The sequence below is a fragment of the Nematolebias whitei genome, chromosome 18, assembly GCF_014905685.2.
Source record: "Nematolebias whitei isolate Nwh7 chromosome 18, NemWhi1, whole genome shotgun sequence".
In the NCBI taxonomy this organism is placed as follows: domain Eukaryota; kingdom Metazoa; phylum Chordata; class Actinopteri; order Cyprinodontiformes; family Rivulidae; genus Nematolebias; species Nematolebias whitei.
Genome location: NC_056515.1, coordinates 20,440,387 through 20,458,063, shown reverse-complemented (window position 1 = coordinate 20,458,063; position 17,677 = coordinate 20,440,387). Strand labels below are relative to the sequence as shown.

The 17,677-nt window shown below is 38.8% G+C and overlaps 1 protein-coding gene across 1 annotated transcript in view; it reads right to left on the bottom strand.

Moving 5' to 3' along the window:
- The window catches only part of slc38a9 (solute carrier family 38 member 9), a 19,615-nt gene extending 3,593 nt beyond the window's left edge, over positions 1 to 16,022 (bottom strand). The window contains exons 1-13 of the mRNA XM_037692445.1: positions 15,864 to 16,022; positions 11,299 to 11,442; positions 6,880 to 7,009; positions 6,373 to 6,491; positions 6,236 to 6,299; positions 6,031 to 6,124; positions 4,301 to 4,471; positions 2,762 to 2,821; positions 2,439 to 2,645; positions 2,211 to 2,318; positions 1,910 to 2,016; positions 1,473 to 1,586; positions 303 to 451 (exon numbers count right to left, since the gene is read on the bottom strand). Coding sequence (XP_037548373.1) covers positions 303 to 451; positions 1,473 to 1,586; positions 1,910 to 2,016; positions 2,211 to 2,318; positions 2,439 to 2,645; positions 2,762 to 2,821; positions 4,301 to 4,471; positions 6,031 to 6,124; positions 6,236 to 6,299; positions 6,373 to 6,491; positions 6,880 to 7,009; positions 11,299 to 11,396 — 1,421 coding nt within the window. The 5' untranslated portion in view covers positions 11,397 to 11,442; positions 15,864 to 16,022. The remainder of the gene's footprint in view (positions 1 to 302; positions 452 to 1,472; positions 1,587 to 1,909; positions 2,017 to 2,210; positions 2,319 to 2,438; positions 2,646 to 2,761; positions 2,822 to 4,300; positions 4,472 to 6,030; positions 6,125 to 6,235; positions 6,300 to 6,372; positions 6,492 to 6,879; positions 7,010 to 11,298; positions 11,443 to 15,863) is intronic.
- Positions 16,023 to 17,677: the final 1,655 nt, after the last annotated feature.

Genomic DNA, 17,677 nt, shown 5'->3' with positions numbered 1-17,677 from the left:
CTTTTTACACATTGTCATAATTGTGTGTAGAATTCTGAGGAAAGGGATAAGTTTAATAACATTTGGAATAAGGCAGTAACATAACAAAAAGTGGAACGGGTGAACTGTGAATACGTTCTGGATGCACTGTACGAGCTTCACTTTCTGAAATGATTGATAAAAAAGTGTAACTTTCATGAAATTCTAATGATTTTAGATGCACCTGTATGTCTCCAACATTAAGAGAAACCTGGAATCTAGAGGTCTTCTGCTTCCTAAGACACATCAACCATTACCAGTAATTAGAACAACTTTTTAATTACCTGGGATAATGATTTCCAAAGAGCTGACCCATAACCTGGACCCGGACCAAGTATCCCAACAGTGGATAGACCGTGATCATTTGAAACAGCAGCAGGAATCGAGCCACGAACACCAACACGTCGCTGCAGGGGAAGTTATCTAAAAAGTTCTGTAAGAAAGAAACCACAGCGTTGGTGCGTCTCACGCTGCAGTTACTGTAGCAAGAAAAGGAAAATGATGCCATCTGGTGCCATCCTTTAAAAAAAAAAAACTTTATACTGTATAAGCTTATACAGCTACAAACATGCGATCTTCCTCTTAAAAATAAAAAAAGATCTCATGTGAGATCATGGAGCACAAAACATCTATTTATTATTATTTATATATATAATTTATATTTATTTGGGTTTCACGTGCAAGGGTTGTGTGCTTTGGGAGAGGTGGTTGTTATAAAAGGTGCTCGACAACTACTTTGTTTGCATTTCCCATTTTAACATTTAAACAAAGGAAAAAAATAGCCTGAACGCAAAACAAAATACATAAATAAACCAACAACAACAACAAAACAAGTGGAACGCCGATGTCCATCGATGAAAGATTTGAATAGTGAATGTTTGTAGTTTTTGGAGACGAGTGTTTTTCCTAACTGGAATTGAACAGGGAACACAAGTAAACAATGCTTTGTTGCTAAATATTCAGGGGGGTTGGAGTTACACTGTAGAAAATAAAGATGTAGCTTTTTATGCATATCTAAGGCAGCACAGTTTGACGGATTCTGGCGAGTGGAGGGATCGACTTTATCCACCAGCAGGCACAAAGGCGGAGCCAGGGGGTGGCCAGTGGTGGCTTTGGCAACGTAGATTAATATTCAGCGACAGCGCCATTTGAGGGAACTACACCTTTATAACGATAAAATTATAGCTTTATAAAAACTAGAAAGTATAGTTTCTTCAAATGACAGGAGTGGTCGGTTTACACACACACACACACAGTGGTGGACATTTTGGATTTTGACATGGCAGCCTTTCTTACACCTAGATGCAGCTACACACCAAAAAGGAAGACGCTACCTCACTCAATTACTAAGTTATCATGCTCACGATGAGTACGGAAGGTGGACGGAGGGTACTTCCCCATCTTCCTTTTTGCTCTGCAACAGAGGACAACAACTAAAAAAAAGTGTCTCTTACTGGTTCAATGCACTCCTTGGAAAGAGGAGGTGATGGAAATGTAGCAAAGATCAGAACCCCCACGTACAGATAAGTCAGCCCAACAAGAACGTACGCCACAGACAGGTCCCGGACCTGAAAACGTTCAAAACACAAACACGAATTAATTCAGGATTGCTCTAGTTTTAGTTATACGATAGTTTTCAGTGCTTTTGTTATGCATGCAAAAAGCACCTGGAATTTTTGCATGCTTCTTTTGTAGCGTACCCTTACATGATTTTTTTTGTGGTCTCGCTATAAAATAAACCAAGAAGTCAACTCCAAAGGAAATTAAAATGTAGACAGGAGGTTCACCTTAACAATTTATTGTATATTAATTCATTTATTTTCTTTCGCTTTGCCAAAATGAACAAGTAGAACAGCGTTAGAGACAAACGGCACAGATTCAGCAAACTTACGTTGTTTTCTTGGCATTTATTGCTCTTCATTAGTGTGATGATGCAGTTGTGTATGAAGAAGGCCAGAGTGAGAATACCAGTCAACTGAGGAAAAAACTGTCTGAACTCTGAAATAAGGAAAAAAATCTTTTCACCGTTTCATCAAAAAACAGATGGTGCTCAAAGAGGATGTAACATTCTTCTCCTGACTCAGGATTTTAAGCATTCTTACAGCATATCTTTAAAAAAATACCAAGAACATACACACAGTTGTAGAGCAAACTTCAAGCAAATAACTTCATGTCACGCAACGTGAAATTACCTGGAACGTAGAACTGGGAAGTATCAAGCCAGTGGAACTCAAGATGGAAGCCAAGATGGGCAGCTTTAATTGTGACCAGTACAATCAGGTAGATGACAGATATGGTGCCTGGACACAACAAACATAGTTGGGTGATGCAAAACCAGAGTGAACGCCAAAGAAATCAGACTTGACAAATTTTAAAGAAAACCTGAGATTGTGGTGCTCACCACGTGACAAGAACCTTACCAAAGAACGTGAACCTTGCAAAGAAGGATGCTGAGCGGAAGCAGAGCAGTGGCAGCAGCAGAACAATGAGGTAGAGAGGGACCGTATTGGTTTTACTCCAGTAGAGGTCAAAAGAGTCCGCATCTGAAAAGTTTCCCATTTTGTCCAAAAAAAGCAGGCTGCTGGTGTCATTACTTTCAGGGTTGGTTTTGGGATATGGACAAATGACTGGTAATAAAAATAAATATAAACAAAACTTTATTATACACGTCCATTTTGTATTTAATAAATAGACAAAATGTACAGATATAAGAGTTGCAAGTATCTTGGTACAGAAAACTTACCTTTTTCTGTACCATTAGTTCCATACACTGAGTCTGATGTGTTGATATTGTGAGCAAAATCTAAAATGAAACAAAATAGAAAGAAAATTAACTAAAAAAAAAAAAAAAAAAAAGGTATTTCAGTGCTTGATAACTTTCTGCTTCGATGCACAAAAATAACTAGTTTATAAACCAATGCAACATCAGTGGTGCCATAAACTCACTTAACTGGACTGAAGTCAATCTGATCTCAAGTTCTTTAACCACTTTTTTATTTATTTAAAAGAATCAGAAAGTGCAGCTAGCTCTAACATTTCAAAATATATTTTCAATTTTACCTGAACAGATTTTTAATAATAAAAAAAAAAAAAGTGTTTGCATAGATGGCAAGGATTATTTTAGCTAGAAAACACGATCAGACATGAATCTAACATCTTTCTGAATCCTGTTCCAATTCACAATAGCACAGATAATGAATCGTTTTGATGAGGGTTTCCATCATTTTCATAACTTTTAAGAGATTATTAGTGATCAAGGTATGAGTGCACATTTTTTGTAAACAGTTCAAATTTACTTCACAGTTAGAGAAACAAAAGGCCATGATGACTTGGCTTCACTGTGTTTCCCTGCAGGGATTATACAGCCTATTGATATTTTGAGAATCTCTGCACGTCAGCAGATTTGATGCGTTGCTCTCAGAGGGAACGATGGATTTATCCATAGTCCAGGGAACCAAGTGGACATGGAACAAGAGAGCCATGTGTTTATCTCGTGTACAGCCTGTGCTGGGAGGCTGACGTGACACTGTGCTTCAGCTGAGTGAATCAGAGAACTGCTGACTTCAACACAAAGAAACAGGAAAAGCTGTGAGGGGAGAAGGTGGAGGGTGAACGAGTAAGAATTAAATTTTGGAAAGTAGTTGCTGAGGTTTGTGAAGAAAACGGGAGAAGCACAATAATCAAGCTGCTGGATCAATAAGGTAGATTCAAAGAATGGTGATAAATGATCAACCAATAACAGCTGATTCCCAACCACATGATGTTTACTTTATATTTATTTTACCAGACATAAATTCAAGTCAACAATGCTCATTTATACAAATCCTTAGAGCCTGCCATGATCTATTATCATTTCTAGATGCGTGTAAGATTAAATTATGTAATTTGAACTTGGAAAGTGATTTATAGTTAAAACGAGTTAATGACCCTAGTTTATGTTTGAGCCTCTAACAACACATCCTTGCTAAAAACATGAACAAAGCTTACTCAGCACTTGACATTTGTCTAGAAGGAGAATGTTTTAGAGAAAAGGTAAACTACCAGTAATCATTTAAAGTCATATTACACTGCATTAAATTACAAATGAGACAGAAGTGAAGAAACTGTCGTAGATTTCAGAGCTCATTAGTTATAATACAGCAAGTCCAGACGTGAACTACACTGCAGCTCTGGTGAACTTTGGTCATTTAGCAACTGGAAACACATCCAGATATGTTGCATAAACCAGATTAGCCAAGTACCGGTGCACAACTAAATACTCATTTTCTGCTTTGTGACTTACTGTAGATACCCTGCCCAGTGTTATAGAGGAAGTTAGACATGAGGACCCAGTAGACCACCATGGCTCCAACAAGTGACACCATGGAGAAGATCAAGCTGGACCACTGACCACTCTTTCCAAAGTAGAACCTACAAACATCTGGGAATTCCCAGTTGGACGTGTCCTCTGTAGCTGAACAAAACAGAAAACATCACAGCAGTGAACATTTGCTTCTTTGATCAAATAAAAAAATAAATGCATACACGGAAACCCCTAAAACATCGAGTTCTAATGAAAATTTGACTTTAAAAAAATTTTTTTTTTTACTATTTACGCTTCAAATGTGCTCATTTTAAAATTCAGAATAATTTCTGTATACATCACCAGATAAGATTCAGTGGTTTGAAGCAATGTGAGGCTTTTGATGTCTTTTAAACTTTTGTCTTAAAAGTGGCTTCTTTTCTATGAAAGGATTGATGTTTTAGCTGAATTATGTTTACAATAAAGAAATCTAAAAACAAAACCCTGCCAGTGATGACATTCGGTTCTCTAAACCAGGAAGGAAATGATATTTACAACTTCAAGGAGAAGTGAGTACGACTTGATTACTCAATCATGTGTGTGTGTCAATAACAGCATCTGCAGGACTTTTAATAAGTGGGATGTTGTGCAACTGCTGCAACTCGTCACAGAGAACAAACGATATATCTTGGGGATCAGAACAAGATGCCAGATGTCTTCCACAGCATTTCAATTCAGTTTATTTATAGAGCGTCAAATCACAACAAGTTGTCTCAGGGCACTTTACAGGAACATTCACACACATAAAAGCCAATTAGTAAAGTTCTCCATCTAAGGAATCAGCAGACAAGTTGAATCTTGGCTTCGTGGAGTTCAACTGAGACGCACCTTTACTATAAAGTCGAGCAAACAAATAATTGTTTATAGGTGGTGATCTTGTTAAATTTTGAAGAAATGGACAGCGAGTCCTCCCTCTGCGCATTCATGTTTCCACGTATCGGCTTTTGAAAATGCAGCCGATTTGACCGTCAAAGTGCATTTATAAAGCAAATGTTATACCGAGACACACCTTTACTATAATTTCAAGAAAACAAATAATTGTTTTTAGGTGGTTATCTTGTTAAATTTCAAAGAAACGTGCAGAGGCTCGTCCCTGCGCGTGCCCGCTTCTGCAAATCGGGTTTTGAAATGCAGCCGATTTGACCGTCAAAGTGCATTTATTAAGTAAAAGTTGAACTGAGACACACCTTTACTATAAATTAAAGCAAATAAATAATTGTTTTGAAGTGTTAATCTTGTTAAATTCTTGTTAAAGTCCTCTCGTGCACGCTCCCGCCATTTGGCAGCACATTGATTTTTGGCACAACACCGGCCCACATTTCCAGGTTGTCAGCTGTGACGCATACGACAAAACAACGTATTTATGGATTTTATACTTTATTAGACATATTTGAACTAATGCAACTTATAAGGCGGTGCGACATGTACGGCAGAAAAATAAGTCGGTGAGATGTAAGTAATAAATTATGATCTGGTTTTGCTAATGTAGAATAATCAGAGGAACCATATGCATCTCTAAATACAGCAAAAAAGAAAAATAAACCTTCAGATTTAGAAAACTGTCAGTGCTGTGCTCCTATTGTGTACAAAATGCCACCTAACTCTGTAAACCAGTAGAAAAGGTAGGTTTAAATTTAGATGAAGGGTGGGAGACATGTTGCTTAACTTACTGATGGTCTTTGGTGATTTGATGACGATGTAACAAGAGTACAGCATGAGAAGACCTATGATGATGAGGATGAGAATACCCAGAGTGAAACCAGCCTGAGGGAATGAAGTAATAAACAATATTTCAATTATACTTCTGCATTTAAGATAAACTGAAAGTCTTTAAACAAAGCAGGGAGCTCAAGTGTGAGAAATAAAACCTCTCACCTGCTTAATACCCCATGGTATACTGAGTATGGATGTACCCATCATCGTGTTCCATATTGCAAAGCTGCAAAGAGAGGAAAAATGATGGGATTCATGTGAACATTCAGCTCAGGCTAGCTGGTGCTAGTAGGGCTTACATTGTAATAATACTGGGGTTTTTAGAGCCTTGGCTGCTATCTGACACTTTAAAAGCTGTCCCAAGAGGGCTGTAGATGTAGAGCTCTTCTGGTGAAGGGATCACATGATTTGGAGGACTCTGCAGAAAAAAAAAAAAAAGCAAATACTCCAGTAAAAGCTTTAAAAGTTCAGAAACAAGTGTTTTATTTTTTACAGGATTCCAATCAGGATATTTTATATTTCTCTGTGTTTAGCAGCTAAAGTAAGTTTTTATGAAACAGGTCAACATAATTAAATTGTATTAATTATGCTGCCAACTATCTGCATGTCATTCTTTGACATATAAAAAAGCACTTCTAAAGCAAAAATGTTGTCTTTAAGACAAAAATGTCAAATCAACTGTTATAAAAAGCATCACTGAGGTCCAACAATGTTTTCCCCATTTCTCCTGCAATGTTATGAGCACCTGTCCTGGAAAAATGATTACAGTAAGATGCCCGTTGCTGCAACTAAATGTCTGGACACACCAACAGTCTGTCAGAGGAGCCGGTCAGTCTGCTGTAGTAATGGAGCCTGCTGTTAAGGATGGCAGCTCTGGCAGAGATCCTCTCCTGTGGATCATCTTCTACTATGTTCCGTGGCTCCACATGGAAAGGCCTACAAGGACAGAAAAAGGGGGAAATTGAAAGAAAAAAAACAATAAATCAGATTATTTCAAGCATTTTCCAGGAATCAATTTAACATCACAATTACACTTTTTGACTTGACACAATGCACACACATGTTGTGATTCAACCTAATTTTTATCTTTGAACCTTATGTGCATCTTTAGGTTAGATCTTAGGTTGGATCAGCTCCCCACCTCTACTTTATACTGTGTTGGTAAAGTGCTGCTGTCCCTGCCTCAGCCACTTGATGGTTTGCTAGGATCTCCTTGGAGCCAATGGAGAGTCTCTATCCAAGGCCTCACTGAATTTATTCCACATCCAAACATTTACTGTACCTAATTCATTCATTCATTCATTCATTCAACCTTTATTTAAACAGATAAGTCACATTGAGCCTCGAAGACTCATTTACAAGTGAGACCTGTTTGGACAGACAATAAAAAGTGGTGAAAATGACACATAGGTTTTGGAGACAAAAAAAATCCCAATAAGCTCTTAATCTTTGGCTGAAGGTTAACAGCATGATAATGAAAAAAACCTCGCATGACTAGCACATAATGACACTGACATTCCACGTGGGGGTCGCAATACAGTCAGGGCTGCAAACTGCTTGGCCTGCCATTGCCCCTCAGCTGCCTCTAGAGTCCTACCACCTAATAGGACTATTTGATGGTCTTCCTCACCTGGGGTATTCACCACTGGGTTTTAGGATGGCCACAGCGAGAGGCATCCATCTTGACAACGGAGGCACAGGACATGGCCCAATAAGACTCAACGTTCTCCCTCCTTCACTGGAATGTGGTTGAAATTCTGTCCGAGGTGGGAGTTGAAGATTTTTTTATTGAAAAGTTCTTTCTCCAGGCATTCCCCTCTCGACACCTTTGGCTTTGCCAAGTCTGTCTGGCTTCTCTCACCATCTGATCCAACTCACCACCAGGTGGTGATCAGTTGACAACTCAGCTCTTTTCTTCATGTGAGTGTCCAAAACATACAGCTGCAAATCAGATGACAAGACTAGAAAAATCAGTAATAGATCTGCAACCCAAGGTGTCCTGGTGTCATGTGCACTTATAGACACCTTTATGCTCGGTCATGGTGTTTTTTATAGACAAGTACCGACGAACAAACACTGATGACTCAGAAGTCCAACAAAACAACGTTCAGTTTCAGATCAGAGAGACCGTTCCTCTCAGTCACACCCCTCCAAGCCACACTCTCACTACCAACGTGGGCACTGAAGTCCCCCAGCAGAATAATGGAGTCTCTAGTTGAAGCACCTTCCAACACCACAGCTAAGGAGTCTTATGTAAGGCTGGACTGGCCTGACCCGAGTTCTGCCCCGAGTTTTGAGTGTCGTTGGTGTGTTGGTAATGGGCAGTGTGGCCCAGTTCCAGGTCAATTTTTGGAACCCAGAGACCTGGGTCTCCATTCAGGCCAGTCTAGTGCTGCAGATTTGACATCAGGAGACTTATAGCCATTGATTAGTTCGCTGGCCCTGGGGCTCACCTCACAGAGGATTCATACTTCCAGCAACTGCTTCTTACTGTCATTTCCTACAGATACTTGCTTCTGGCCAGGTGTGTGCTAGAGAGAGCTCCTGATTTTCTTTAGAAAAAAAAAATGGCAATGCAAAATATATGACTGGTGCCCTGAACAAATGACCCCCCCCCTTTCTTTCAGCTTTTCCCTTCTTCAGGGACAGTGAACTAATTCTCACAAAAGCTTAGCAATTGTTTTTACACCGGATGCTCTTCTTGACACAATCACAGACCACCGAGCTACCACAGCCCTCTGTGTAGAGCAGAGCGCTGCACTCCAGGACACCTGGGGGAGCAGATGGTCGTGGTTAAGGGCCTTGCTGCCAAAGTTGCAAGGGCCCAGAGTGGGTCAAATGAGGATGGAGGCAGGTGTGGGTGTTTCATCTCACCCACTCACATTTTGATATTGTTGGTCTGGGGAGTTGAACCAGCGACCTTCCGATCACTGGTCCAACTTCTCTAACCTCTACGCCACCATTCCCCTCACCCTGGACATACAATGAGGTGCAGTAATTGTTGAGCTGAAATTCATGCACTCTTGCAATGATAGTCCCACCTATATCAAGGCAGCACTCTGCTGAAAGCAAATAAAACCAGAGTTAGGGAAGACAGGGGTTGAACCAACTGTGGCCGGTCCAGGCTGGACCGGGCTTTACAAATCTTAAGAGGCATTAGAAGGTTGGGTACATGGAACGGCTTTTCGGCATATACAGTAGTCACAAGCAACAGTCAGAAACCATTCCCCTAGCCAAAGGATTGGAGGAGAGGCTCATCAGCAAGCGCCTGGTGACCACGCCTCCTCAGCCTGAATGAGTTACATGGGTTTGCCTTCTTGCATCCCCACTGGTCTGCAGGAGTATGGGTCGGGTTCAAAGTGCGACATCCGACATTACGGCCCTTGGTGCTCTTATCCTGGCTTACCGAAGCTGTTTCTTTGGACATGGAATGTCACTTCTTAGGTGGGAAGGAGTCTGAGCTTGTGCTTGAGGTTGAGTGGTACTGACTAGATATACTGGTAGTTGGGTCTTGTGGAACCAATCTCCTTGGGAAGGGGCTGGGCTTATAGACCTCCCTGGAATGCCACATTTGTGTGACTCACTGCAGCTCTGGCTGTATTTCCCCAGTAGATCAGAGGGTAGATTCCCTACTCCTTTGGCTAGAGTGGGGCCACAGTAACCCAAGGGACATTGAACTCACTGCCATCTATCTACCTTTTATGCATTTAATAGTATAAATAAACTTTAAACTACTTTTAGCCTTCATATATTCCTTATTAACATAATTATCATTTTGTCACTGCCGAGAGAAATGCCTCTTTTGTCATCTCACATAATTTTTATTTCTAAATAATTTCAGAAATGTGTTTTTAAAAGAAAAAAAGCCTTCTACTTTTTTATAACCTACAAAGAAAAGTATGCATTTATCGTTAACTAATTTTTATATTCACATATTTTAAGGTTAAGCTTCAACTTCTCAAGTAACTAACAACTGTCTGACATATTTAGTATAATATTGTAATATACAGTAGTATGAACCAAGTATAATAAAGCCCAATGAAGTACAATGAAAATACTTAAAGAATTATATTCCACCACTGCAAATTTAAAACCCACTATATTTTACTGTACTGAGAGTTTACCCATAATACAAGCGTGTGGATTTTACTTGCAAAAGTGAGTGCTTGTATTGTTTAATGTGCTAGAAACTTGTTGGTCACTGTGAAATACCTAACTGGATTAAAATTCACATTAACTACTAATACGGTGGGGAAACATGCCAGGGTGGTGACAAACTCACACAACACACTCAAACATCTTAGCATTTGAATACTAAGTGAATTCCAGGAAGCAAGGCCCCTAGAAGGTACAGTATTATATTGAGAAGTACATTGTCAGCAAACACAAACAAGCTGAATACAGAGAAGTCTCTGGAGAAGCCAGAGAGTGGAGAAGTGTTGGGGGAAGCATGTCGGAAAATAAGCTTTGGATGTACAAGAACAAACTGGTGGCTCTTTGCCTCATTATATTTACTCTTCTTTCACACAAATTTAAACGATTGTGTTTTGATGTTTTTATGACTAGTCTGAAGCTCTGAACACACCAGAGAAGACTAACTATCTTGATAGTGAGCAGGAGCTGAGATTGTGTCTACTGGATGTCAGTTTGTCAGGATCTGCCATGAAAGGAATCCTCTGAACATAATACCGCCACCACCATGCTTCACTATGGGGATTAAGTCAAAGTCAATGAAATATGTTAGCGGTTTTCCTTTTTGTCTGATGTGTGCCATGTTCCATGTTCTTGTAGATCCACCTTGATATTTTATGTTCTGGCTACCTTACAGCTTATAGTGGCCCTCTGGACAGGCCCGTCTCTACTTGTGGACACTGCAGCTCTTCCAGGTTTACCTTCAGCCTTATTTTAATTGCGTCTTGTGGTGATGAGATCTTTCAGCTTTCTAATAATGAATTTGACGATGGCCTCTGTGATATTCAAAGGGAATAAAAACATGTTTACACTACTTTCAGTGTTAAAAAGACATTTCCAAGTCACCAGTGTCTACACGATTGAATGTAGACACCTTATATGACCAATGAAGCCAATAATTTTGCTTTTCTCATGCCTGAAAGCAAAACCATTGCCTTATTTTAATACCAATGACTGAACCAGTGACCCATAAGTTGCACTTTCACACCTACACTGACTGCATGTAGGATTTGCAGTGTTTCAGTTGTTTGTACCTTTTGACTTTAATGTCCAGAGAGTCTGTGGAGCCTCTGTGGGAGTAACTCTCTCCTGTGTACTCTGTGCTCAGCAGAGGCCTGCTGTCGTCCTCCATGATCTCCAAATATTTCAGCTAAAGCCTCACAACTCTCATCACCTGTCTGAAAAAAACAGATTTTAAGTTTCACTCGGGTACCAACAGAACAGCCAGATTATAGTTTCCTTTCTTTGCGATGCAGTTAATGTGCTGCATCTGGCACATGGTAACCATTGCCCAAGTTTTTCACTCAGCTTCAAGGGAGAGCTGAAAACAGAAGGACACCGTTTAAGAAAACTCATTAAATTTTAACTAGAGTTTGATAAATTGCACATGGAAGATTCCAAGGTCAAAAAATTAGAATGTTGTGGAAAAAGTTCAATATTTTTTGTTAATCATTTCAGAAAGTGAAACTCATATTGCATAGATACACAGACTGAAACATTTCAAGTTTGTATTTCGTATATTTTGATGATTATAGCTTACAGATGATTAAAAACCAAAACTGTGTCCAAGAAAACGAAAACATTGTGAAAAGGTTCAATATTGTAAATTCCTGGTGTCACACTCTGATCAGCTGATTAACTCCTGGACATGAGCTACAAATGTCTCATTCCTCAAGTCAAGCCACTCCAGAACCAGAGACATCAGAAGCGTCTTACCTGCTGTGGACAAAAAGAACTGGACTTGTTGCTCAGTGGTCCAATGTCCTCTTTTCAGATTAAAGTTAATTTTGTATCTCATTTGGAAATCAAGGTCCCAGAGTCTGGAGGACGAGTGGAGAGGTCCAGAATCCACGTTGTTTGAAGTCCAGAGTGAAGTTTTCACAGTCAGTGATGGATTGGGTCCATGTCCTCTACTGGTGTTGGTCCACTGGGTTTCCTGAAGTCCACAGTCCACACAGCATCTAGCAGGACACGTGAAGACTTCATGCTTCCTTCTGCTGACGAGCTTTATGGAGATGCTGGTTTCAGTTTCCAGCAGGACTTGTTGCCACTGGTCCACACTGACAAAAGTACCAAAAACTGGATGTGGAATATTCTAATTTTCTGAGACACTGATGTTAGTTTTTTTATTATTTGTAAATCATAATCATCAAAATGACACGAAATAAAGGCTTGAAATATTTCACTAATGAATCTATGAAATATATGAGTTTCACTTGCTGAAAGGACTGAAACAATACTGAACTTTTTTAACGATATTCAAATTTGTGTTTTCGATGTACCTGTAAGTGTTGCAGAAAGTAGGCTACACATTTGAACTTTGTTATAAACATGACATTACCTGCACAGAAGATCAGTCAGACAAAGAGATTAGGACTAATTTGTCTCATGTTAACAACATTCTTGGATCAAGTTGCAAGCGCTTCAGTTTAAAGACATTTTAGCTGACTGTTACAGAAAGCTGTAAGCTAATCTCTTGACCAAACTGAAACTCCATTACACAGCGTTTTTTTTAATGAGGAAGTTCAAAAATAAGGAACACAGTAAATACCTACTGCATCCTGCGAGTATAAAGAAGTACCTTTCAGAACTGTAGATATTTAGTTACCTTACGTGCTGTTAAATTAAGATTTACTACTAATCATAAACAATTGCACTTTTTATTAAACTAAACATGAGAACATGTAAAGAATCAACTGAATGAGTGATATTTTAGTAAGAATTGTGGGTTTGCTTGCACATTCTGCACAGATTATAGATATTGGCATCAGTTTGAAGGACAACGATTATTATACTGGCATTACACAACTTGAAGCTCCTTATTTATTTATACATGTAAATAAAAACAACTTTCCTGTATTTAAACTAGACATGGTCAATAAGAATGTGATTTTAAAATTGGCTGGATCTTTTCTACTGGCTTAAAATATTTAGAGCATGTTTGGCTTTATGATTTATTACATAGAAAGCTGGGAAAAGGCCCAAAGCAAACCGGCCATAAAATCTGATAGAAGAACTAGATTAACTAATCTACTTGCACTATTTTGTTTTAATGACCTGCAGGATTTCACAGGTGGAGGAAAGTCCGCCCAGAAACAGCATAACACACTTTCTGATTGGTTATTTTCCTCCCAAACACAAAACGTTTGAAATGTGCCCTCACTGATTATGATATTGTGAACACTATGAAAGTGCTATTGATGTTTTAGCATCATGTGCTAGTTACATTTTTCAATGTGTGTGTACAGTTTTTATACAACGTGGGTTACTCTGTTAAAGCTTTTTCTCCTGTCCCATCTTGAAAAGCTCTCATCCTGCAGGATATGCTGGAACAAAGCGTAGCATTTTTGACAAGACACTAAAACAACCAAAAATATAGAAAATAAAGGAATAAGTTTTACTTTTTGAGGCGATGACCAAGAACAGTTTAAAACTTGTCATTCTAGACCAGGGGTCTGCAACCTGCGGCTCTGGGGCCACATGAGGCTCTTTGGTCCCTCTGCAGCGGCTCTTCCAGGCTTCGACCAAAACTAAAATAAAACTGAATTTTATTTAAATTATTGCCAACTAAATTATTGGCTAGTTTTAGCAGATTTCCTGTCATATTCAAATATGTGAAGACGAGTACAAATACACGGTGTAAAACGTGGACTGCATCATGCTAGCAGTTTGTTAGCCACTTTAAGTCGACTTCCAGTCCAACAGCGTGATGTTTCTCTCAAAACCACCTGAATGTTTTGGAATATCTTTAAGACAAGCTGCTGCGAATGAACATGGTGAGTAACTCTGATAACACCAAGAATAAAACACAAAAAAAAACAGTCAAAGTAAATGAAAGTATTTATTTTTCTTTAAAAATGTAATTGGATATCCAACCAACTGGCTTAATTTTATACCGTCTTTAACTTCATGCTTTAAATACGACACTTAATTCTCCACCAATTAAGAGAACGCACATAAATCTGTAGAGTTCAGTGTTTTTATTTTTATAAAATTGTTAAAAACTATAGGTGCGTTTTTTGTTTTTTTCTTTACATGGATGTGGGCTTTTCTTTTGTATTAAAATGTAAAAAATAACAATAAATGTTAATAATAGTTAATGTTTTGTTTTATAATAATCACCCCCAGCAGCTGGAGAAACCATCTCCAACAAACTTGTAGTGGCCCATGAGCCACCAGTTGACAGCGCACACTTGCAGCAGCTTTTGCGCCTCTGGACATCGTAGTTAGTAAGAAAAGTGGCTCTTTTTATTGCAAAGCTTGCACACTCCTGTTCTAGACCATTAAAACGGCAGATCTGGTGTTCTGACCAGTAATTTAAAAGCAGTGGAAGTCTCTTATAACCTGTGCCCTGAGACGACTTCTGATGTGACTTGGTGCTACATAAATAAACTGAAATGAATTGTAATTTGTCTAATAAGCCCAACTCTGATAATAAGCCATAAATAATCACCTCTACCAACCACGCAGAAGAATTACAGCCATGAGCATTTATGTCCAGTCAGATGTTGTGAATAAACACTGGGCTTCTTATGAGGTGTACACGATTTATGAAACATGTGTACTTGTTGTTATAACGGAGTAGGGCCTGCTAATCCCAACATGAAGACATCATTTATATAATCTCCACTTATAAAGAAACCGTCCAGACTGAGCAGCTGTCGAGCCACTTTGAACAGCTGGATTTTTCTATAAATGGTGTCAGGTTCTACAACAGCTTTGACCCATTAAGATAACTTTACATTTTTAGGCAAAAGCTTCAGATTTTAAACAAGTTTACAACCATGGTCAAACGTATTACTAGGAAAAGTTTTTTGTTCATAAATGTAGATTTTTTTTTAATGTGACTCCGAATTTATGTCATTGGGAAAATTACCTGAAATCTTTCGGCGAGCCTTTTAAGTTGGTTAAAAGTAAATCTGCTCAACAGCTTTATACTTTGATTATTAACTTTAATTTGTTATAAACCTCTACATTTGTTCCTGGTTTATGTAATTATTATTGCTTTTTTGTTGTATATTTTTGAATGTATATAGCTCAACCTGGGTAAGTTAATTGACGCTTTGTATTACTTTTTTTTTTTTTTTTTGCCTTGGCTTGTTTGTAAATTGTTGTTAATAATAATAATAATAATAATAATAATAATAATAATAATAATAATAATAAAAACATGTTGAAACAGCACATCTCAGCTTTCATTGCACCTGAGCCTACTCAAGATTCTGACTTCATTTGATGGTTAAATTATTCTACTTGCATGAAAAGACTCATTCAGTCAAGCGTCCCTGCACACCTGGATGCGCGCGCATCCTCCACTGTTTACAGGCGACACTCACACACCTTGAATGATTTAATTACCTCAGCAGTCACGGGTCGATGCAGCTGAGACGCTCAAATATCGATAAAGTCTGAAGTCTAGCCTCAAACGTCGATGTAGTCTCTCTAAAAGCGTGTGATGTTTTCACGCTCATGGGAGCTGTGGCCCAGCTTTAAAGAAACATCAGGAAAACTGACGCCGAGAGTCTGAAACTACAAAACTACCGCCGCCTGAGGAGACGGAGCAGAGATGGAGGATGACACGAGTACAAAGTGTACTGACCTGTGGCCCACTGTGAACAACGTGGACTCAACGCTGCTTCTTGTAGGTGCTGATGGCCGAAGCCCATGAGTTCACCGAACAAACACTGCAAATTCAGGTCGTTTCCTACTGACGGAGCCACCGCAGCGTCTTCCGTTCTCTCGCCAATCAACTTGTTAGTCAGGCACGTGAAGTGACGTCATGCCGTTCAAGTTCGTGAGAACTGTATGGCAGGTTGATGTACCATATAACATAAAGGGCCTTCTCAGGCTGTCGCGATTTATCTTTTGTGATTTAGAGAAAACTCACTTAAGAGCCATTGTGCTTTCTGTGAAGTGAGAAGGCCTTAAAGTCTTAAACTGTTAAGATTGTGCAGATAATACAGGTGCTGGCCATAAAATTAGAATATCATGAAAAAGTTGATGTATTTCAGTAATCCCATTCAAAAGGTGAAACTTGTATATTATATTCATTCATTTCACACAGACTGATACATTTCAAATGTTGAATATTTCTTTTAATGTTGATGATTGTCAATACTTAGTTGGGGCTCCATTTGCCTGGATTACTGCAGGATATATATATATATATATATATATATATATATATATTAGATATAAGTTTGTTGGTTCCTTTAAGAAGTGATAGACCTTTAATTTCTGATGAAGCGGTTTAAAACTAACATACATAAAATACACAAAACTGTGTCTGTGAAAACGCCCCCCCCACCACCACCACCACCCCCATTCAGAAATTTTAATATGTAACGCCTTCTAGAACAAGAATAGAAGATAAACCTTTGCATTTGACAATAATTGTTAAATCTCAAGGAAAATAAATACACTGGACAGTTAGTGTAGCACTGGTCATACCATTAAAATTGAAGACAAAAACATCCACAATCCTTCATTAAAAACATTTAATGAAGTAAAATAAAAATAAAAACACTGTTTAATACAACTAACAAAGACACAAGTTTATGTTTTTTAACTTCAGTCCAGAGACAATGAGCACAAAGGTTTTAAACGCTCTAATGTCTACAAGTTTTTAAAGACTGCCAATTCCTGTAGTCCAGTACTTGTGCTACATGAAAAATTATTGTAATACATGAATGTTGGAAGAATGAAGAGTAAAAAAATATGTCAACAGATTGTCTGTGGATCTTTTAGACTTCGTGCCACAAAAGGCAGCGTACCCATAAACAGACCTGCCTGATGTTGGACCCTTGAAAAACTGGCTGTCTCTAAAGTTTATGATGCTCCTGGTTCACAAGAATCACTGCAGGGTTACAGATCCAGGTTCTGACTTTTTAAAGAGTTGGGGAAGTTTGTTAATGATAATTACCGGTACATTCAGACTTCATTGTTTGCAATCACACAGAATATTTGCCTGTTAAGACTCCATCACACTGCATCACTTCTAACTCTTCATGACGTCCATGCTCCATTAAAACGTGGCCAGATTCAACAAATTTAAGAAACTTTCAAAGTGAAAACCATCATGATGCTTCGATGACATTAGTCCTCATCAGATGGGTTTTCCCCTGACACTCTCAGGTGTTCGTAACACTAAACACTGACGCAGCTCTCTCAGATTGGGGCAGGATGCAGCTACAGGCATCACTTTTGCACTAGACCCTTTCATTAACCTTGTCTTGATCACAGTTGTAGTCTCGGCATGAGGCCATCGTAACTAGTCTGGCTTAAAACCCTTCATGACTATGTCATGCCGGGGCAAGCGGGCCCTACATTATTGACATGCTGCCATCACGCTCTATCCAGAACCTCGGTACAGACACCAGAATGGTAAAACACCACATCCCTGCTATGGAAGTC